We start from the raw sequence: 23,957 nt of genomic DNA on the forward strand, positions 1-23,957 counted from the left end.
AAATATTTTAAAAACAAAATGTTGTGTTCTATTTATATACACACAATTAATGCCATCCATTGCAGTTAATTTTAAAATAATAATTGATTTATAGCGTCACTATTTGTGTGAAGGGTATATCTACATAAGAGTAATTCCATAAGTCAAAGTAATGAGAACGTTTTCAATGTCTAAATCAATTAATTTAGTAATTGATATTGGGACTTTTTATCGTAGATATAGGTTACAATAATATTTTATACTATAAAAAAGTTAATGCCAACAATTTATTTTAATTATGAATACTTAATTTAAAACCATTAAAGTTTAATTAACTTAACTCTACTAATAAACGTACGTATTCTAATAAATATGTAATAATAATTATTCGTAATAATTATATGTCATAATTATCTGTTCAAATTACTTGTAATAAATTGTTTATAGTAATTATAAGTCTGGGTTAGTCTGGGTTGTAAATTATTTGTAAAGTAGGTCAATGTATTATAATAATCTCTTTAAATGAAAAATAATTATATATGTCTTTTGTAAAAAAATACTTACACCAAGTCCAGAAGCTTCAAGTGCAGTCATAATACCCGTACAACCATAAGCGAGTTCTTCTGCAATCACACATGAAGTGAACACATCCAAACCAAGACCGCCAAGCTCTTGTGGTATGTGATTATTCATTAGACCCAATGACCATGCCTTCTTAATTATATCCCAAGGATATTCTCCGCTTTTGTCATATTTTCCTGCTACAGGTATAATTTCTTCTCGGGTAAATTTACGCGCTAAGTCTTGCATTTGCTTTTGATCTTCAGTAAGCGTAAAAGACGGTCCGGTAGCTGATACATGTGAAACGCCGGCATATGTACGACTTGCTAATTGACGAACAGATGAGGATACCAACTAAAAAGTAGGAAAAAAATTAAAAGATATATTTTTGTTTGCTTTGATTTGAGTTATCAAATTAATATGTTTACATTTTAGATAATATATAATCATATACTAAATAGGCCGGTATAAATAATAACCCTAAACAATATTTAAAAATAGTCAAATATAATTAAAAAATAGCCAGCATAAAATTAGTTCCTCACGAGCCTCGTTATCAGTTCGAAAAATACAAAAATTGATTCGTAATTGCTTTGACCGAGATATTTTGTTTACTTATCTACTGTAGTTTGACCCCCAGAAGTGGTTTGGCCTGCCCACATCTGACAAAGTCGATGGAAAATATTTTATTTCTTGTTCATTATTAAATTGTCTGTTACATATACATACGTAATATAATATACAAGTTTTTTTTTATAAATATATTTTGAAATATTTGCTGACGTCACATGCTGTACTTTGCACTCTGATAACACTTTCTCTATATTATTTTTTTTTTCTTTTATTTTGAAAGTGTTTTATTATTCTTTCAAATTTACCTTATTTAAGAAAGCCATTTTAGTGGACTTGAGTTTAGATTTATTTAAAAAAATTTATAGATTCTAAACTTTTATAAAAAAATATTTAAAATAAATATATTGTAGATAAAAAATAGTCCACCACTCAAGTTTGCACCACACAGTTAGTTTAATCCGTCCGCTTTGCACTGCGTCTCACTCGTTTATAAATAAAGATTTTTATACTTTTGTATACTTCACCCAAGCACTGCAACAAAATTTCGACGAAGCGGACTATGGACTTTTTTCGACAACAACAACAACTCTACAGTATTTTATCTCTTGCTCCGCTTTATTTACAGTGCGGCTGTTTTTGTTATTGCTTTCTACTTGTTGACGATTTTGTCATTCGTTACGTCAAAGCTTACGTTACGTTTGTTACGTCAAAAAGCTCACTTTGTAAACACAATACGAGGGAAGAACTGTTGTGAATATATTATATATACATAGGGATTAAAAATTATGGAGTAAGAGTTCAGAATGGTTTATATTTTATAATTTATTTATTTATTTTTGTTAGTTTAGGTAAAGTTAACTTAACTGGCTGTAAGGTAACATATACCTAGATCAATTAATCCCTAACGAAACCCGATAGAATAAAACTTCTATATATATGTACTAATAGAAATTGTTTGGAAAAAATAGAGAGAGAAAAGCTTTATTTTATTTTTTTATTTTAGTTAGCTTATGTAAAGTTAATTTAGCTGGCTGTAAACTATACCTAGATCAATTACTTTCTAGAGATAATAGATAGAATAAAACTTCTATGTAAATTTTTTAGTAGACATTTTTTTGAATATAGGGACTAGTTTGTTATTTCTTTTTTTATTAATTTATATATATATTTTACTTATGCGATATTAAGTTAAATAATAACTAAAATTAATTATTTTTGCCGAAAGCTATACTTCTTATGACAACAAATAAGCTATTTTTTTTAGAGTTAGAAGGATTCGAATAAAAAAGAAAAGACAAGAACAAAAATTTAATTAATTTATTGAAATTTCGTTGATTGTACAACGTTCTTTCGAATAATTAAAAGTACTCATCATCCGTGATCTTAGGCATTATTCGAATTTATTTTTAATAAGTTTATAGTCTGCATATAATTTGTTGGTACTGCAATCTTATAATATGGATCGTTTTACAATCGCTAAACGTCTTTGAATTGTGAAAACTCACTGAAATGTGATATTTATGTAGTAGGTACATTTCGTGCCGAATTATCTTCACGTATGACGAACATCTTTTTGCTTGAAGAATTTTTTGTGGGTATGTTGCACTAGAAACATTCCGGATATGTAATATTGATCACCAATATCGTGCGATATATCACCACTGAACTTTTTGTGTGGTTACAAAAAGTATCGTATTTATGTAGAGAATCCTAAAACTTTTGTTGCTTTTAAATCGAACATTCGGCAAGTTATAGCCAAGTTATTTGTCAACTATGTGTCGACAAGTATTCGATTTAATCGTATATGGTATCTTGCAAAGGATATTTGAATGATATATTTTATACATTAAAATAAAAATTTGATCGAAATTTTAATCATGTGTGTTTTAATTACGTATACTATTGACACCAAAAAAAGAGTAACCCTGTATAATAAGCAGCGATACAATAAAATATACAATATATAATATTTTAAAATACATAATATTATAAATTAATTAAAATTATAAAATATATAATATTATAAAATATATAAAATTAAAATCTTCAACAATATATATTAAATTAAATATTTATTTTTTTTTCAGAAAATTTGAAAATCTAGAAAGAACATGTCATGCCGATTATTTCGTTTTTACAGCTTTCCAGAAAGTATTTTAAAAGGGCAAAAATAAATCTCCAGCATTATTGTATTGATTTTTATTTCAATATAAATTATTTGCTACACAATTTGATACAGAAGACACTAAAAAATGAAATTCTAATGCAATCTTAATCCAATTAAAACTGTGGAAAAATAACAACTCTTTTAGGTAAGTATAAAACAATTTATATTTATAAAAAGTATGTAATAAAATATCCTGTTATTAATATCTGTAACATTTTTAATATATATAAGTATATGGATTAGAAGGGTTCGAATAGAAATGAAAACACAACAAAAATTTTAGTTAATTTATTGAAATTTGGCTGAACATACAACGCTGTTTCGAATATTGCTAAGTAGTCATCATCAGTGGTCTTAGGAACTATTCGAATTTTTATTAGTTTAAAGTCCGTATATAATTTGTTTGGACTGCAAGTGTCAGACTTAGAACTCATGCCTGTCAAATTAAGAGATATAACTAATCGTGTTTTTCCACAAGTAGCCAAGACTGCACACATTTTCAGTGCTCAAGGTCCAAGTTTTTTTGTCACCTTGTACTTAGCAATACTCAAAACAGCGTTGTATGGTCAGCCAAATTTCAATAAAATAAATTTCAAATAATAAATTTCAATAAAATTTTTGTTGTTGTCTTTTCATTTCTATTAGAACCATTCTAACTTTGAAATAGTTTCTTTTCGTCATAAGAGACGTCAGTTTCGCCAAGAAAAAATTAATATTATATGGATTAGTTTTAGAAACCCCTTTTCCCGTTTAGATCAGTTTCTGTATACGTTCCTAATACCATAATGTGATTAAAATCAATGTTATAATAATTAAATTAAATAATAATAATTATTAATAATTAAATTAATAACGACTAAAAAAATCGCATATCATTTCATATAATTTGCTAATTCATATTTCTTCCATTAATAATTGTTAATATACTTGATGATAATGACGCTATATGAAATTAACTTTGTTTAAATTGACAGCATTTATTTAACATTTTTAGTACATATTTTATATTTTGCTATAACCTTTATTAATCATCAATGATATAGAGAAATATATAACAAAGGGATTCCTTACCACAAAATTGATTACAGTTAATAAATTTTATTTTTACAAACACATGTTTTTATTAGATATCAGAGGTTATCGCATAAACTTAGGAGTAAAGTAAAGTACCTACATCCATTATAATACATATCACAGTGGATTTACTATGTAATAAACTGGGTAATAAAATATGAATATTTACTATAATCGTTGATAAATGTTTTCTCCCTATTGGGTGTCATTTATTAAGTCTCACAAATGTCGGCGTACATATCGAATGCGCCACCAATAGCACTTAACAGTTCTAATAATGTAATATTTAAACACAGTGATATATGTCATATGTGTTATAAGTATTTGAAAGTAAAATTTAAAGTATAGAAATAGTGGAGTGGATGTAGCCTTAAACACTAAATTCTTAGGTTCTTTTTTTCCATTTTCCATATTGAGTTGCATTTTTTCCATTAACTTTTCTTAATTGCTAAAATTTAAGTTTAACAATTTTTTTTAGTAATATTAACTAAAACCGTAAACGAATAAATAATAAGTTTACTACTCAGTTTTATTATTTATATTAATACACAAATATGTGATACTATATATATATGTATTTTAGAATTCAATTCTTCGGCAACCACATCTTTTACCGAAACATTGTTTCCTGCCAAAGTGCCAAAGTGAAAAATAAATGTCAGAATAATCAAAAAAAAAAAAATTAGTAACTGGAACTGTGACACTAGTTTAGTCTCATTAGCACTCGCTTTTTTTTTATAATTACTGCATTAATTAGTGTATTTACTGTTATTGTAGAAGAGAAAATGCTAAATTCCAACTTTTGAGATCTGTTTTATATTCCTGGAGAAAGTTTCTTAAACTACACTTCAGAGTACACAGTATTCATAAGCTTGACTAAGTTTCCTAAATTTATTCGGTTCGGTGAAATCCATTGAAGTTTTGTTTGTAATTTTATTTGTCATGTTTGTAATTTTAGCTGTCAATTATTGTTACTTTCAATACAAAATGAAAATTTTTGACATCTAAAATTACAAACAACGGTCTCATGTGAAGCCAGTATTAAATTTGAACGATTTCAATTTCTTAACATTTGAAGATTTTTCTCCAAAGATCACTAATGATGTATAGATGGTGATATCTGAAATTGATGTATGGTCCAAGAAATCACTTGATTAAACGAATTTCTCTTGGATTGAAAATTGCCTCATCTACCACTATTATCACTCACTTCTATTACTTTCATTTTCGATTCAAAATAGTTTTCTTATTTTAGCATAATAAACTTTTAATGAAAAATTTGTATATATTTTATCACAAAATATAATAGAGGTTTCGAAAAGTAGTAAATTACAACAACAAAAAATTTTTTTTATATTCTTTTCTTTCTAATTAATTGAGTTTTTGGCGGGCCATAAAGCTGTTTCGAGTATAGCCAAATATCTATCATCAGCGGTCTTGGAATTAATTCTTGTATTTAATTATTTATTATTTAATTATTATTTAAGTGTTTAATTTTTTGAGACTGCAAGTACTAAGAGTTCAGCTCGTACTCTGTCAAATTTGAATCTCAGATTCAATGTTCATTAGCCTACTGACCCAAAGCCGTACTTGACTTGTATGTTCAACTTGGAGTTTTTTTTTATTAATTTTCTGTGATAGTTGATTAACAAATTCATTTACTTTGTTATATTAAAACGAAGTCATAAACCAGCTGTAGAATAATTAAATAAATTAATTATATTTTATTTTTATTTTTTATTGTTAAATTTCAATACTATTCTTTTGTAGAGGCATTATTTATTGCATGAGTTTATTTCTTTCTTGTGCATTGAACCTTATCTAAGAACGTAATACGGAAAAAGCCATGCTAATGTTACTCTACGATTTGCGTCAGCTACTCTACAATTTGCGAATTGAATACCTATATTTTTAATTTTTAATTTTAATAATATTTAATTTTTACGTCAATATGACAGTAGTGTCTCTTTCTATTTTAATAGAAATTCTGGTATTTAATAGACAGGTTTTAAATAGTAGTGAATTGCAACAACAAAAATTATTTTAATTTTATTTTGTTGTTGTGATTTCTTGAGTTAGTGCTATTGTGCAGTTTTACTCTTTTGTGGCCGGGGGGCTTATCCCAGTTCCATACTAAACTTTAATTATAGGTCAACTGTAGACCAGCATATCTTCCTGTGGGTCCGGAGGGGAACTTGAGGTTTGTTAAGGCGGGCTTGCGTAGCGCATCAACTTTTGGGAATAATTTTAGGGCACGTCCCTGATATATTTTTTCACTGAGTAGATTTTTTGTGCATGTCTACATGCATATTTGTTGTTCTAATATATCATGGAATCTTAAATAGTCTTCTTATAGCCAGGTTTTGTGCTTAGTGTAATTGCTTTATGGCAGTATTTGAGTTTCTATTGAAGTAAAAATAGTCACTCTTATCATATTGACTTTGAAATCAAATTTATACAATATATAATAGCAAAAAAAAAAAAATTTATTATTTTTTCTATTTTTCACATTGCCTATCTCTGTTTTTGTACTGGAGCAATTTATACATTCAAGTTAACTTCTTAATTTGTTTCCTTTATTCATAATGAACGTTAATTAAAAACTTAGTTTAAATATCCTTAATAAACAGATTAGCTTTAACGCCGACGCAATGATGATATTAAAGAAATAAGCACAAATATTACCCCAAACTCTGTTCCCAGATAAAATAGCAGCTAAATAAACACTTGGAAGATGGCATACCTACCACCACCCGAAAGTTTAAAAGCCAAGTTAACGGCCGGAGCAGACCAACGGCAATGGCAACGGCAACGGCAACGGCATCATCTACATACCACACTGTGTGCGATAGTGGCACAATTTCGCATGGTGTAGATACCGATGAGCAAAAGTATTCGTCGTATCCTGCCATAGCAAGTAGCATAGCAGCAGGGAAAATTATATCAGTTATTTGGCATTGCTCCTTTAGAAAGGTTGTCCCGAAAACAAAGCGGAAACTTGTGAAATTTTGCTACACTGGCTTTCACTGCACTAATTTTTTAGTATACCCACAAAATGTGAAAAATAAAATCATTTAAGTAGAAGAAAAGGGAGATTACCTAATCGTTGTGAAAATTCCAAATTTTTTAAGAAAATATATAAATAATTAAAGTGATTGTTTAATGAATGAGCTTTTCAGTGATTGAATACAATATTTACACGCAGCAGTAAATATACACAAAAAATATAATAATTTATAAATAAAAAAAATATTTCAAGAGTTTATAAATATTTTGTGCAATTAAATGTGCTAAGCGTGTGTGCGTGGTTGTGCGTAGTTCTTTTATTTGTTATAAATATTAAACACATTTGTGTATTTTATTAAAAAGTATTTTGTTCAAAATTTGATAAATTAAATATTAAGTGAATAAATATTAAGTGTAGTGTTGAAATGGCCCAATTTGTCACTCATATACAGCCAACATTGTTGGAGGCCTCACAAGGCCATGTACCGCATCATCATGGTCATCAAGTTGGTGTACAGCATTCATCGCATTTACCACATAGTGGACACAATATGCCTTCACCACCTACAGCTCACAACCATCATCAACACCACTCGAATCATCATCACAATCATCATCATCAAAATCCACCGTTACAGATCGCATCACCGCCAACAGGACACAAGGAAAATATTCTTCATGGCAAACACGGTGTTGGTGGCAAGCATGAACATTGTCCTAGCGGACATCAAAGCTCGGTAAGTACTTTTTTAATTAAAATCATTTACCCATTTCAATTAAAATTTTCTATTCAACGTGCAAATAGAATTTTAATAGCATAATTCTCATATACATTATTTGTCGAGAATTTTTTAATTGAGAATTGCTTTACTGAGTCACATCTCCTGTTCCTAGTTATTCCTTAAGATGATGTAATACTATGCTTTTTTGAATACTTCTATTGAATATGTATTTGTGCTGCTGTGTATCTATCAGTTCGATTTTTAGAAATGACGTAAGCCTCTGTAAGGATTGAGGGATTAAATTTGAACTGATTTTTCTCGTTCGTTAGGTCAAACCACAAAAAAAAAAAAGGAAAAAATGTGAATATATTAAAGTTCTTATTTATAACCATTAACATTTACCACGGTGGTGTAAATGAGAAATATTAGAAGTATATAAAAAATTTAAAAAAAATATAGAAGAAGTAGAAATATAATATAAACAAAACGAAATATTTATTATTTTATTAAATAAAATAAAATTAAAAAGAAAACTATAAACTATAATAAATAGTATTATAGCTAAGAGACGTAGAATGAGCTGAACAACCAGATGGAAGTATTTTATTGAGGCCCTATGTTCCAGTGGGAGATAGAGAAACTGATGATGGTGATAATAATAAGAATAGTAAGATAATTAAGAATTTTCAAATGTCAAAAAATTTGATGAATATCACTGGGTCTACACTGGCTAGAGATTGGCAAATATTTACACACACACACCCTATTTTTTACAAAAACTTTAAATACAATTTTCGTAAACCGTTCGCAGACAGAATTCGAAAACAAAACATTTTTTAATTCGAACATAAAAACCTTGGTAAAATCTAGTCTGTGTGGAACTACTAGATGTTATTATAAGACTACTTTGTAAAATTCATAACATCTTTTGATATTTTGAAATTAATAAATATGTTTGAGTGGATGGCCTCCGCAGCTGAATTAATGTATTTTATTTAAGTAATGTTTTTCTTTTGGGATCTTTTTTAAATAATAAGATACTTAGAAGTGCTCCGTTTGTCGTTGTTATTGTCTTAACACGATTAATACAACTGCTTTTGAGAAGTACTACTTTAACCTTTATTTTTATTGAAGGATAAAACACTGAAGTTATGAGCTGCTGTTGGTCGTCGAGGATAAGTGGGCAAAATGCGCAATGAGGAAAGGGTTTTATGAACAAGCCTGTTTTGAATATAAGCATTTGTTTTTGAAACTAAATCTGTTTCAACGGATTATTTTGTTAGATTTAGATATAGGACCTATTTTTTGAAGGATTAAACGATTAATACAATATTTGTAATATGGTTGGTGAAGAAACCGTTTCCAATCCAGTTTCCAAATTCTTAATATAGAGTTTTGCGATTGTTATTAAAACAATGTTACTATCCATTTTTTTTATATTTATAAATATAAAATAAGCAATCAGGATACCAAAAATTTGTAAATTACAATTTTTCGATATAGACGTTAGTTAGTTAGCTGAGGTGGACGGCGGACGAGTCCTTCTCAATTAGCCAAAAAACCGTTTTGAATCCACAAAAATAGTGGGTAGTAGATAGAAGGTCAAACTAGAAGCAGCTAGAGGCATTAACAAAGACAAGAATCTGGCTAATGCTAATGCTGGAGATATCCTCAAGTGAATTGAAGAAGGGGGGGGGTCCCTAGAAATTTTGATCATTTACTTATATTTTAAACCTTGAAATAGTGGTAAGGTTACTAATGCTATGTTTAGTTTATTGTACTTAGATCAACAAATTTGCGCTATTATGTACTATTTTTAATACAAAATCCATACAAAATCGTATAATCCAATGATTCTGTGTCGTCAATTTTTAATTCAGTAATTTTATTAAAGAGATGTTATTGCCAGTGTTTGTCTATTATTCTTAAATTGATGACGTCTGACTATAATGTACATATGTGTTTAGTGTCTATTATCAATGTCTTCAAGATGTCTTCGAAAACGGATCGTTCAGTTTCCAACTGAGTTATTTTTCATATTTCATCTTAGAGTTAGGAACTTTAATGGCAGAGTTGAATAATTGTAAAATGTATACAATATTGTCCATATAAACATATGGTGACACTACTTCCTGTTGTTTTTATTTTTGAAAATTATTTTTATTGCTGAAGTTCCTAAATTTTTAATGTGGTTTTGAGTTCAATTTTAAATTTATTAAATTTTAACAATAATAATTATTTAGCTAATTAGTTAATTTTTAATAACTAGAAATATTATTTGACTAATTTTTAGTTTATTTAAAGTTGATAAGTGATTACTTTTTAAATCAAAAAAAAAAATTTATTGATTTACTTCAAATACAAACTTAAATATTCCGAATATTTGATTATTCAGAATATAAATTGTTACTTTTTATAAATATAAATATTATATATATATTAAATATACATATTAATATATGTATTTTATAAGTAATTATTATTAATTTATTTCAAATACTAACTTAAATATTCCGAATATTAAATTATTCGAAATAAAACATAATTTAACTAATAAATTATTTTGAATATTCCTTGGGTGTGGTTCCAAACCAACCACCCTAAATGATTAAAATATATGAATTTTATTTTTATAAAAAATCAATATTTTTTGCACTGTATCATCAAAAAGAATAAAAATAAAAGCAAACATAATCGTTATTGATTTAAATATGTTATTTTTAAATTTTTGATCTAAATAAATACTTGCCTGAAAGCTATGTTGAGTTCATACATAACATGTTTAATTGGAAATAAATGAAAATAAATAAGTTTTTATATTATTTTGGAATAAGATTAAATTGTTACTGTTACTGCTATATATAGTTAGAAGACTGTCTCATTTACTATGCATTTTCTCTTTACAAATTCTACAGATGTAAGCATTCTTTAATCTCATCTTATAGTAAAAAGGAGGCAGTGATAAAGCTTACTGCTTATCTCTATGAGAATTAATTTGAATTAAGCAGACTATGTCTCATTTACTATACATCATCTTTTGCCAAATTCTACAGATGTCAGCATTCTTTAGATTAAGATTTGATTAGATTTGGATTACGAAGACTGTGCCTCATTTACTATATATCTTCTCTTGACAAATTCTACAGATGTCAGCATTCTTTAGATTAAGATTTGATTAGATTTGGATTACGAAGACTGTGCCTCATTTACTATATATCTTCTCTTGTCAAATTCTACAGATATAAGCATTCTATAGTTTCAGCTTAGAAATGCGGCAGTTAAAAAGTCTACTGTTTATCTCTTCAAGAATTGATTTGGATTAAGAATACTGCCTCATTTACTATACAACTTGCCTTGACAAATTCTCACATGTCAGCATTCTTTAGTCTCATCTTATGGTAAAAAGGTGGCAGTAATAAGGTTTACAGATTATCTTTATGAGAATTGATTTGGATTAAGAACACTGTGCCTCATTTACTATATATCTTTCCTTGACAAATTCTGCAGATTAAAAGAGCTACTGTTTATCTCTTCAAGAATTGATTTGGATTGAGAAAATTGTTCCTTTTTTGTGACGATTAGTAGCGACCTTAATTGTTTATAAGTATTTGTGTTTTTTTTGTTTTGCTGCGTTTTAGGTTGTTTTTTTGTTTTATATTATTTTATAGCTCGGTAAAAAACAAATACTTAAAATATTATCTGTATTTTTTATTAGATACAAAAGAGCTGCATCAGTTTATATGACATTGACCCAACATTGAAATGATTACTAAATAATTTTTTTTTTTTAAATAAATCAGATTTTTAATTTTTGTTTAAATATTAAACACACAATGTAATGAAAGCGTTCTATAAACTTATTTGAGGCCGACCGATGTTATTAACATCAAGTCTTTTGATATAAAATAATTTTATTAAAAAACTTTTTTCCTTAATACTATTTTATCTACTCAATGCTCAAACTGAAAACATCTGTAATATTTTTCGTTGAGCTTAACATTAAATTTGCTTTTTAGAATTATTTTCTCAAACATTTATTTCATATTACCGCAGTTTAGTTCTAGAGGGTTTCTGCTCTATAGATATATTTAAAAATAGAAAGCTTTAGATTAAGCATGTACTCAATTCGCTCTGACACAGCCATTTCCACATGTGATAGTCCGTTGATTTGCATGGGCCTGAGGTAAAATTATGCTCAACCCAAAATGAAAATATACAATATTGTTTTATTCTACGATATCTCGTCAATTGTCTGCTTTGCGTCTGGTATTGTCTGGCCGAATATTTTTATTGAAATATTTTCATTTTTCAACCAAAAAAAATTTTTTAAATGTGAAAAAATATTTTTGAAAAGTGGTTAAAAATATTTTAAGTGAAAATGCTTACGTTAAAGAAACGTTTTCCATCGTTACAGAGTTTAGGTGTAAGTGTTTCAAAAAGTTTCTTGAAAACTATATAAACGTGTAAATGAAAGAATTATTTCAAAAGTTTATAAAAATATGAGATATTAAAATTTATGTAATTATTTATGTTTCATTTGATGTTTTTTTCTTCAAATAAAACTGCACCATGTCATTAAGTGCATGTGCATAAGAATATCACGCGCCCGATTTCGACGAGTTTCAATTTATATTCTTATGTGCTCATATATATATATAAATGCCTACATAATTCTAAATCTAAAAAGACAATAATTTTAAAATTAAATTAAATTTTTCTTAAACTTAATTAAATATTAATGTGTGTTTTAGCATCAACGATGATGATCAAGAAAATATGTTGCGGTCAATGTGTTTCTTTTGTTTATAAATAGCAGCATTTGGCGGCCTTAATTATGCTCGATGTATTAATAGTTGTTTTAGTTATTTACTAACTTTTAATTCAAATTTGGTTTTATACAAAATTAGCTACGGAAAAATTGTATAAAACTGTTTTCAAAAATTAGTTTATAATTTTATCATAAAATCAAGTGAATAAAAATTTTTTTATAAGCATTAGGCAAATGGTGAACTAAATAAATACATTATTAGTACATTTTACTTATTTATTTTTTTTTCAAATAAATAAACATAAAATTAATCACTACATGGGACTGACGTGACTCAACAAGTTGTTTAGCTCTCTGAGGACCTATTCGTAATTGTGCGGTGACTATTCTTATTTGCAATTCATTTTGAATTAATTTACATTTAAAAAAAAATAAAAATTTAGCGTTGTTGCTTTAATTACCAAAAAAAAATATTTAATTTTTTTTCAATTTTAAATATATAGCTTGTACTAGTCTCCCAAATAAAGCGTCCATAGATTATAGTCTCTAATGATGTCGTCAAAATATGTCGTATTTATGAAGCAACTGAGTATTAAATAATGTTTGCCTTTTAAATCAAAAGTTTACAGCTTTTTTGGCTTTAAAAGTATAAAATATATTATTGTGTTTCCTTTTATACTCTTCACACACATAAAGAATTGAAAGATACATAAAGTTTATGTCTATGACGCGGTGAAAAAGTCGGTTAACATATGTCTTATAATTCGTGAACAGTTTATTAATATGAAATAAATTAACAATGGCTGACGATCTATTTTTCCTATAGTTTGTCCATCTGTAGCTTAGGTGCAGTAAACATTCCGATGTTTCGATTACTGTACCTCTTGTTGCTTCTGATATCTTAGAAGTAATGAAATATAATCCTTTACAATATTTAAATATTATTGTTCCTAGCTAACAGCTATCGAAAATTCAAGCTGCATATCTTTCTACAAAATTGTCTATTGTTGATCAAAGAGTCAATTTTTAATTTTGTGTTATATGTACATTCAGACTAATTCTTAATCTTTAGATTATAATATTTTCATCCATTCTATTACCCATAGTTTAGATAAGTTATATAGCCAGACACTAAACCTATTCTATCTCATTTTACTACTCCTTGCTCTGTCATTCTGATCCCTTTTTTTTTTAATATCTCATTTTTCTTTTTCTCTGTATATCTCTATATCTGTTAATATAATAATTGATACCATTTATATTTTTATTAAACTCAAAATACTCTATATTATTAACTTATTAAGAAAAAGTTAAAGGAAAACTTAATGATGCCTTATCAGGCAATAAGCAGAAAAGTATTAGGTTCTAGTATGGATACATTCTATTAAATAATCCAAAGATATTTTTGGTATGCGAAACACTATGCTTTACGCATATATTATTACTACTAATGTAACATTTATTAATATTTTATGTTGGCTTTAATTGAATTTTATTTAGATGTTCGTAAATCAGAGCGTAAGAATAAATATCGCGTGTTTAAACTAAATAAAAACGTTGCCACTCGATATTGTTGTTGCAAGCCATCAAGAAAAATTAAACAAGAAATTTAATGCATAATAATGTATGCTTTTAGGTATAAATAATTACTACATATATATAGGTATGGGTTGTTAGAAGTTAACACCCATTTTGTTCATGTGCAAAAATAATTATGTTCTTTCTTACTTTCTAGTAGATTATTATGTGCTTAAACAGAAAAAGATTAAATTGCTTTGCCTTGTATTTAATAATTTTTATAAACGATCTTTAAAAAATATATGCAGATATATAAATTTAACTATAAATATATATTTATAATATTATAATAATATAAATATATAATTTATAATATATATAATATATAAATATAATAATATATATATATTTATATATATATATATTTATATAATATACTAGCTGACCCAGCGAACGTTGTTTCCCCTTGCAATTAATTTTCCTGGCGTTCGTTGCGTTGCTCTTGACTTTCATTAGCACGTGTGATTGTATCCTGGTTTCTTACATTTTCATTGTTTTCTGCCGATCTATTTAACCGACGGTTCTAGAGTAATTGTGAATTCCGACTCCGTCGACCAATATTTCCTCCTCGTCCACGAAGACGTGGCATTATTTTTTGTACGTTATTTATATCTTTATATATATAATTCTTTTTTTGTGTGTGTTCAAGTGAATTCAACGATAATTTAGATTCACAATTTGGTCCACTGGATAACGTTTTTTAATTATTATACAGTTTTTTGGTATTCATATACATTTATATTAGACATTTAATGCAACGGCAGTTTTACTATTCATTTTAAAGATTTTAAACTTTTTAAACAAATCAAAGTAAGCATGAATAAATTTTAAATTTCTAATATAAATGTGTATGGATACCAAAAAATAAAAAATTAATTAAAAAGACATTATCCAGTGGGCCAAATTGCGAATCTAAACCTTCCTTGAATCCACTTGAACACCCACAAAAAATTTCATCAAAATCGGTTCAGCCGTTTAGGAGGAGTTCACTGTCAACACACGTACAGAAGAATTATATATATAAGATATATGAAATATATTAAATATTAGAATATTAATATTAAATAGTATATATTTATAATATATCTATATATGTTTCTGAAAATAAAAAATATTGATGTTTATGTGCCTTTCCGTATTTGAATAAAAACGAAAGTACACTCAAGAGAATAATCCAGAAGATAATGATAGTCAAGATAATGCCTAGTTATATTAAAACAAAATTGTCACACTAAACAAATTTACATATTGTTATTTATAAGTACAAATATATCAAATACATGAGAATTATAATTTTTAGTATATATATTTTTTCATTATGAAAATTTCTTTAAATAATTTTCGTTATGTTACTTTGTTTTGTTTTTTAATATTGTTTATTCTTAAAGAATTTTTTATTTTTTGCGTTTTAGATGTTATAAAACTACATTAGGTATATTGTCTATTTTTGTTAGAAATAGATATCAACATTGATTAGGGTATTTTTAAATTAATATAAATTCTTAAGGAATATCATTAAGTCAATTATGAATTCATGTTATTCTATTACAATTGTTATACTCCTTCACCTCAACCTTTTAACCACTTGTTAATGAACACATATATGAAATTTGATCAAACAGTAACGAGAATTTATATTTTTTTATCGTGTCTTTGACGATTTTATAAGATTTTGATACATAATCTAAACACGGTTGCCACTTGAAAATTTTTTTCTGTACTAAAATTGGTTTAAAAAGGTACCATTTCTGTAAAAAAAGGTCCAAAATTTTTCTATTGTCTTTTTATAAGAAAATACAATTTATATAAAATGTACAAAAAGTATAAAACAATACAATATCCACAATAAAGTTGGGTCGCCATTTTTTGAACATGAGTACCAAACGGAAAAAAAGTACCAATTTTGGTACTAAAGTACCATAAGTGGCAACCGTGAATCTAAGCTAGATCTGACTTTTCGTAAGACATACTAAAATTCAACAGATGAAATTTTCTAGCTAGAAAGTAGATCGAGTTTCGCATTGGTGAATGTATTAGTATAAGTTGGTTTACCACTCAGAAGTCGTTTTGCCTGTTTAACCGAGCGATCATCGAAGAATATTTCCTCCCAAACTCTGATACGAATCAGATTAGGGAAAATACTCATATCCTCACGCTACAGACAAACCGATATACCTCCTCATCGCGGGTAAAGGTGTGTTTACTTTGCATTTAAAGTAAAAGAAGACTGACTACAGAAATGATCCTGTGAAGTATAGTCTTAATTTTACCAACGAGACATTCCGCTTTTACAGAAATACAGCATTCAAGTCGCTGAGAATTATAAATTTTTCTACATGAAAACCAAGGCAAGAAAGAGATAAACGAAAAACAAAATATAAAGACATATTTTATTATTCACGCATGTTTTGTGCCACCCTTATGGATTCGGGATATTTTTCTACATCTAATTGCTGTGATATATTGTAATTCTACAATTTACCTACTACTACTTAAGTATTAGTTCTTCGTTCGATACAAGATTCTCAATTCTGTATTTCTTTCATTTATGCATAAGTGCTGGCCAGACTTCTATTATGTGCTTTGAGGATGTGTTAGGGTGTAATAGAATTTCAAAAGCACAATTTTATATATAATGTATATTTATATTGCTATTAAATTTTTAACTATAATTAAATGATTGATATGATATTAGATAAAAAATCTTTTTATTTTAATTAGAAAATATTCTTCGATGAAGAGATTTCGATGTAATTTTCATAATTAATTTTACATAAAATTCAATCAATTTAATGTACTCCAATAAAAGTAATGTACTTATATTAATGATCTGTAAAAAATTATCCACTTATGGTTAAAGAAAAATCATTCCCGATGTATATAAAGTACGTTGTTAATATTAGAACGAAATAATAAGTATGTATGTACTAATTTAATGTACACAACATTTAGGTTATTGTCCCAGCAACACCCCAATGCGAAAATTAACACCCTAGAAACCATGCAAAGCAATAAAAATTTAGATGTATTGTATGTACCCGTAGATATACCATACATAATTTTATAAAAGAAAATCACATAAACCGAATATAACTTTAATTCAAATCAGAATGCAAATCGTCACGCACAATTTCGAGTTGCATTAAAAATGCACCCCACTATGCATTTTAAATCAATGGATTCATTGCACTTTGCAAGCGTAACATTTGTGTGCCAAAGTGACTAATTCTGCAACCCCTTTTTTTACGCCATGCGAATAGGAGGGTGGGTGACGTTATAACAGTTGGCGGCAAATTTTAATTCGAACTTCGAATTTAATAACAAAAGCAAAACGTGCCCTCATGCTTTGGGGATGATTTTAATGCTACAGTTTGACATTTCCAATTGTTGGAATTTCAATATGTGCCAAAAATTGAATGGAACTGTTAGGAACTTCTGTGAGCAGCCTTCTTCTTCTTTTGTTTGTTTATGTCCGATAAACAAGTTCATTCTTCTCTTGGTCATGATTTATTGTAGCACGAATTACCTACAAAGAAAGTTTATTAAATTAGGTTTTTGTCTTAGGTCATTTAAGTAGCTTGATAATTTCTTGAATAAATATTTTTTTTCCCCATATATTAATTAAGTTATAATTATATAAATTTCGTGTAATTATTTTATTTATTTAATAAAAAAAACATTTAATATTATTAAAATATGTATAATATTTTATTAAAATAATATTATAATATAATTGAAATTGATCTAAACAAATATTTAATTTTGCATGATTAATTTATTAAATTCATTTAATTATTCTTGATTTTAATTATATTAACTTGTCTCAATTTAATTTATCTGAATTTAATCTAATATCAATCGTTAAATTGTTTGGTTAAATATTTTATTTAATATTTAATAGTTAATATTTAACACAAAGTTTTCTTATTCTTTTGCGAAATACTATGTAAGATTTATTTTCTTTATTTATTATATGTATAGTAAAATTAGAAGCCATTATTCGTTATAAAAAAAAACATTTTTTTTTTAAATTATTTTAATTATTTTTTAATAATAGGAATATATTAATTAGACTAAAATTAAAACAAGAACAATTATTTTATTATTAATTAAAATTAATATGAAAAATTTGGTGAGTTATAAAATTTTATTTAATTATGCACAACAATACTTCTTTGTTTTAACTATAATTGGTGTTAAGGATCAGTCATCGAAGTATTTTTTCATAAAAATCTTAGAAGTGAAATTGACTAGCCATTTAAATCTCTATTTGAAAATATCCGTTTGAGATCAGTGTGTACTTTTTAAGTAACTATATCTACTATTAATAGATTTAAGAATACTTAATCCTTAATAATTTTAAATAATAATACTTAATATTTAATAGTTTTAAATAAAATTTCGAACAAATGGAACGAAAATAACTATTATACCATATATATAACTATATAGGTACATTTTTTTTAAAATCTGTTATTTTTTTTTATAATTTTATTTTAGAAATTTAATGGATTTTAAGAGAAAATATGAAGTGCATCTGTATGTTTCTGTTTATAAATTTTAATTGTTTAAATAAGATAGCAGATTCTCATTAAAATGAAAATCTTTGTCAATCTATAACCTACAGCGGTCCGAAAAAAATATTCAATGTGTATTACGAAACCCGGTACCAATATCTTCTCTATATACAATGATTACGTCTAAGATAGAAATATAATAATTTGCAGATTAGTAATGATAACAGCGTCTATTAACAAGCGGTTTAAAAGTTCAGGTCTTAAGAGTATAATAAATATAATAGGCTAATATGATTTCATAATTGACTTAATGATATTTCTCAGGAATTTTTATTAATTTAAAAATACCCTAATTAATGTTGATATCTATATCTAACAATAATAGAAAAAAAAATATGGCATAACTTTATAACATAATAGCTGAAACACAAAAATAAAAAGTACTTTTAGTATTTGAAAAATAATAAGTAAAATAATGAAAATTATTTAATGAAATCTTCATAATAAAGCAAAATGTAATAAAAATTTTAATTCTCATATATTTTACATATTTTTATTTATAAACAACAATACGTAAATATGTATATCTACTTTTTATTGATATAAGAATACTTAAGCCGGCTTTTCCAAAGATTGCGATATTTTATTCACAAAACTAGGTTGATTTTTCATTATATTTTTATATATAAGTATTGAATATTTTGAGATTAAATTAATTTGATTTTCATTCGGAGTTCATTGGCTTTAATTTTCTTCTGCCAAGTGATGCGACTATCTAAATCTCAAATCAGAAAGTATAAACAAAATGATTGGTTTAAACATTTTGTTTATGTAAATCTGGAATTAATAAGAATGTACAAAAATAATGAATTTATTTTCAATTTCTAACTAGTCTGCTTTTGTCAACTGCTCCGTCCATCTAACCTCGACTCATTAAGGCAATAGATATATAATGATTTAGTTTTTATCTGTGATTTATTGGTTTTTATTGGTGTTTTTTAAATGATTGAGTCATAATTAAAGTGAAAATACTGGACTGATCTGCATAGCTTCTTCTTCGTATGTTAAGTGAATAATAATTTTTTGAAGCCTTAAGTGAGACGTACCAAAAAAAGATTTAGTAGTAGTTTTAAAGTACTATATATATACTTTCGATATATATTTATATCGTTCATCGATATACCAACTGAAGGAAATAAATTCAAGATATAAGAAGATTAGTGGATAATATGTGTTCTTCAAGTATTAATTCATTACTTAAAGCTTAATTTTAGTGATATTGATTTTAGACATTCATATACATATACAAATGTATTAAATTTTGTATATTGCTTATTTGGTTAATTTTTTTTAATATTTGATATTTTTATTGTAAAATAAACTAATTGTCTTAAGGATTTTAAATATTGATAATGCCTGATTTTTATCCTTTTTTGTTTCAAAACCTAACAGAGATGTTAAGGCTAAATGCTATAGGACTCTTTCTTACGTATCTTATTATACTTCTTTATTATGTATGTATATTTTAAATATCGTACACAACTTTTTGGGCTTCCAGTTTTATGTAACTTATCTACGTTCCTAAATTTGGAGTACATTATCCGCTACACATATCTTAAGAAATTTACAATAACAGTGTAAACACTTAACAGTGTTTAAGGACTCTAATAAGTGTAGCTTCAAATCTATTAAATCATTTGCTGCTTTTAAGTGCTGTGATTGGTGTCCCTACAAATGATTAGGGTTTTGGTGCAGTTTTGTTTCTTCGAACCATTTGGAGTACTTGTGCTACACAATCTAAGAAATATAATATCTTAGCGTAACGATCTATAAGTTGCCTTTAACAGCTGCTTTTAAGTGATACAGCTACGAATATTGCTTTGATCATTATGACTCTTTTCGACATTAGCTACTTATTGATGATTGCTACGATAGGTCATTGGCTAAGAAACATCTAAGACTGCTAACGTTATTATTTGGCTTTAATATTGGACTCTAAATAATATCGTTACGAATCTACTAGATTATTCGCTCTCTTTACAGACTGGTTGGTATTGATCTAGTAGGTCTATGCGTTGTTTTTCTCAGCCATATTTACTAACTTACTTACATATAAGGATTCGTTAAGTATCCTCGTAAAATATCACATTAGAAATCAACGAAAAAAGTTGTTATTTCTTGATATGAGTAGTTATAATTCTCTTCTATTTAAATACATATTAGACCTTGTTAAGTATTCCCGTAAAATATTATATTAGAAATCAATTAGAAAAGTTGTTATTTCTTGATATGAGCAGGTATAATTCTTTTCTATTTAAATGTACATTAAATTTTATTTGAGTCAATAAAATTTTGAAAACACTTTCTTGACATACTGTAAAGTGATACATTATTGATCATATTTTTCAAGTAATAATGTCTTTACTGCAAGGTTAGCGTAATTTCTGTTTTCTTTGCTTCTGTATCTCATAAAAGTATCTTCCTTGCTTGACACAATTTTCGAGTATACTTGGCAATGTATCATCATGTAAGTATTTTGAACTTGCAAAATTGCCATTTTTCTCTGTTAACACATCAAACATAATTTACTGTCATTTTTATTATTTTATGAAATTTACGTCAAAATTGAGTTACTAATTCTCCCACGCTTAGCACGTGCTCACATTTTTTCATGTCCTTCTACTGGCACAAGCACTCACTTCCAAAAGTCTGTGTCAACAGAAACTACCCTATAAATAAAAACCGTGTACCGGTAACTTCAATATTTCTTTTATAAACAATAACAAACGCACGTGCTAAACACATGTCCTGCCAGTTTTCACTCTGCTCTTTCACAGAACACTGTGAGTGCTCTGTGTGTGCTCTCTTTTGGAAAATGTGTGATTTTAGCGTTTCAAGAGAAGTGCACATTGAATTTCCAATTGGATTTATTGCGCAAGTCCTTGGAACATCCTTTTCGTGTACTATACGATTGCGGCTACTAGGATATTTTGAAGTTTCAATCACATCCAGTCTGGAGTTAAGTTTAAAAGAAATCGGAAGCAAAAATACTTGCCACAAACGACTTAGTGAATTAAATTTTTTCACCCTTCATATAGATACATAGTATATATATATATAGATAGTTATCTATACTATATAAAATAAGTGCTTTAATTGATAAGTTTTTTATTAATGTAAAATTTCTGCTGTATTGAATACAAGCTAAAAGTGATTTTTTATAAAAAAATTGATGAAAAATAGTGCAATTTTTTGAACATTTTTGCAAAAATTAGTAAAACGGAAAATTATGACTCAGCAGTGACGACATCCGCTTACACAATTTCTCTATACTATATATCTTCAAAATTTTTTCAAAGCTGTATTTAAGTAAATTTTAACAAAATGGTTACTGAAAATGGAACGCAGGTAAATTATTAAATTTATTTATATTTTTTGTTAAAAATTAGAAGTGAGTTTTTGTAGAAAATCCTTTAAATCCCATAGTGAAAATTTCTGGCAGCCATATTGGCGTCCATTTTTCAATTTATTGATTTTTCTTGTCTGGCTTGAAAAATCTTTTTTTCCTCATAGTTTTGCTTAAATAAAAAGATAAATTTTAAAAAAATATCAAATTTTATTAAAGTGTGTTTAAGAGTATATATAATTTTAAAATTATCTATAAAAGTTATTTGTTTGAAAAAATTTTTCAAAGACAGGACCCACCCAATTTTTATCACAAAATTTTTGTATTGATTTTCCAACACCCTTCACATTGAATTTAAGCTTTGAATGCAATTAAAAAACTATAAATTTAAAAATGTTCATTTATATAATTAAATTTTGTGATAAATAAAAAAATCATTTTAATAAATTTAAAAGTTAATTGCCATTTTAATTTCGTTATAAAATTGTTCTGAGATCCTGAGACTTTGGGTGCGGCTGCACGCAGAGTGCGTGACTACTAAATGGGGACATAATTAGATCGTTTTTCATTTGAATTTTACTTCATGACATGCAGTTCCTTTCTTCAAATTGTTTTTTTTTCTTTTCACTTAACTAAGATTTTAAGTACTATTAAATTAAATGGGTAGTACGAGGTTATTATATAATATGAGTCATGCTAGTAGATAGTTTTTGTATGGCAAAGGTGAAGGTTTCAACTATTTTTGGATTTTAGATAACTATATTTTCTACTCTTACCTAATGCAGAAAGAAAATTTTTTTTTGAAATATGAACTATTTTTGAAAACGTCGTTCATATGCTTAGATGGGTCTGATAGATAAATTTTATAATATAAAGCATATTTATACTAGATTATAATGTGATATTATGGTAGTAATATTACACTAATTACAAAACAAATGCCTTGTGTTTAGACTAATCTATTTAAAGACTTAAGTAAAGGTTATGCCTACTTACTTAATAATATGCTCTTTATATAATAAGCTATATAAAATTTATATTACATTAATATTATAATAATTGCAAAACACATGCCTTGTGTTCGGACTAATCTATTTAAAGATTATAGGTTTTGCGTACTTACTTAAGAATAAGCTCTATATAATATATAAATTTATATTAAATCGAAACTACTGGCATATACAAATAGAAGTTGATAATAAAGTCTTACAAAGTAAGGTAATAGTAGTTATTGGAAACCCATTATTATAAGCAAATATACCATAAGGAGTAAAAAAGAAAGATTGCAGTGTAGCAATCTATAATCTATTGAGTATAATTATTGATTAGGTTTGCTTTATATTTCATTATTTTATATAATCAGTTCTTAATTAATTATATAGATGGAATATGAACACTTTCCAACTCATTATTTCATATGATGTATAATTAATTAATTATGTAAATGATTAGACCTGAATTAATGGTATCAAATGTAAACTTATTTCTGTTGACCTGAAAGAATTATCACTTAAAGTCCTGTTCTTGAATGCTGTTATTTTCAATACTCCATTACCGAAGAATTACCGATTCTATTCCAAAATTTTACTTTTTATAAACTAAATAC

The 23,957-nt window shown here is 26.7% G+C and overlaps 2 protein-coding genes and 1 non-coding gene across 6 annotated transcripts in view; 1 reads left to right on the plus strand and 2 right to left on the minus strand.

Annotated features, from left to right (window-relative positions):
- Positions 1-543: 543 nt before the first annotated feature.
- LOC119677661 (probable medium-chain specific acyl-CoA dehydrogenase, mitochondrial) lies at positions 544-1,680 on the minus strand (the record flags this gene model as incomplete). The annotated part of the gene is given in 2 exon segments (XM_038089144.1): positions 544-894; positions 1,419-1,680. Coding segments are annotated over 2 exon segments (369 nt in total), but the record flags the coding sequence as incomplete, so codon positions are not given.
- A 5,987-nt stretch (positions 1,681-7,667) lies between these two features.
- Positions 7,668-23,957, plus strand: part of LOC119677950 (ankyrin-3-like) — a 31,456-nt gene continuing 15,166 nt past the window's right edge. Inside the window, exon 1 of one of the 4 annotated variants that reach the window (XM_038089811.1) lies at positions 7,668-8,097. In XM_038089811.1, coding sequence (XP_037945739.1) covers positions 7,786-8,097 — 312 coding nt within the window. In that variant the 5' untranslated portion in view covers positions 7,668-7,785. Of the gene's footprint in view, positions 8,098-12,328; positions 12,506-22,198; positions 22,354-23,957 lie in introns of those variants that run through there. The other 3 variants (XM_038089576.1, XM_038089656.1, XM_038089734.1) reach the window with 3 other exon arrangements.
- Positions 16,479-16,690, minus strand: LOC119673544. Its single transcript, XR_005252071.1, has one exon. It is a non-coding gene; the product is annotated as a small nucleolar RNA U3 (small nucleolar RNA).

This window comes from Teleopsis dalmanni, chromosome 1 (genome assembly GCF_002237135.1).
Source record: "Teleopsis dalmanni isolate 2A chromosome 1, ASM223713v2, whole genome shotgun sequence".
NCBI classification, from domain to species: Eukaryota; Metazoa; Arthropoda; class Insecta; order Diptera; family Diopsidae; genus Teleopsis; species Teleopsis dalmanni.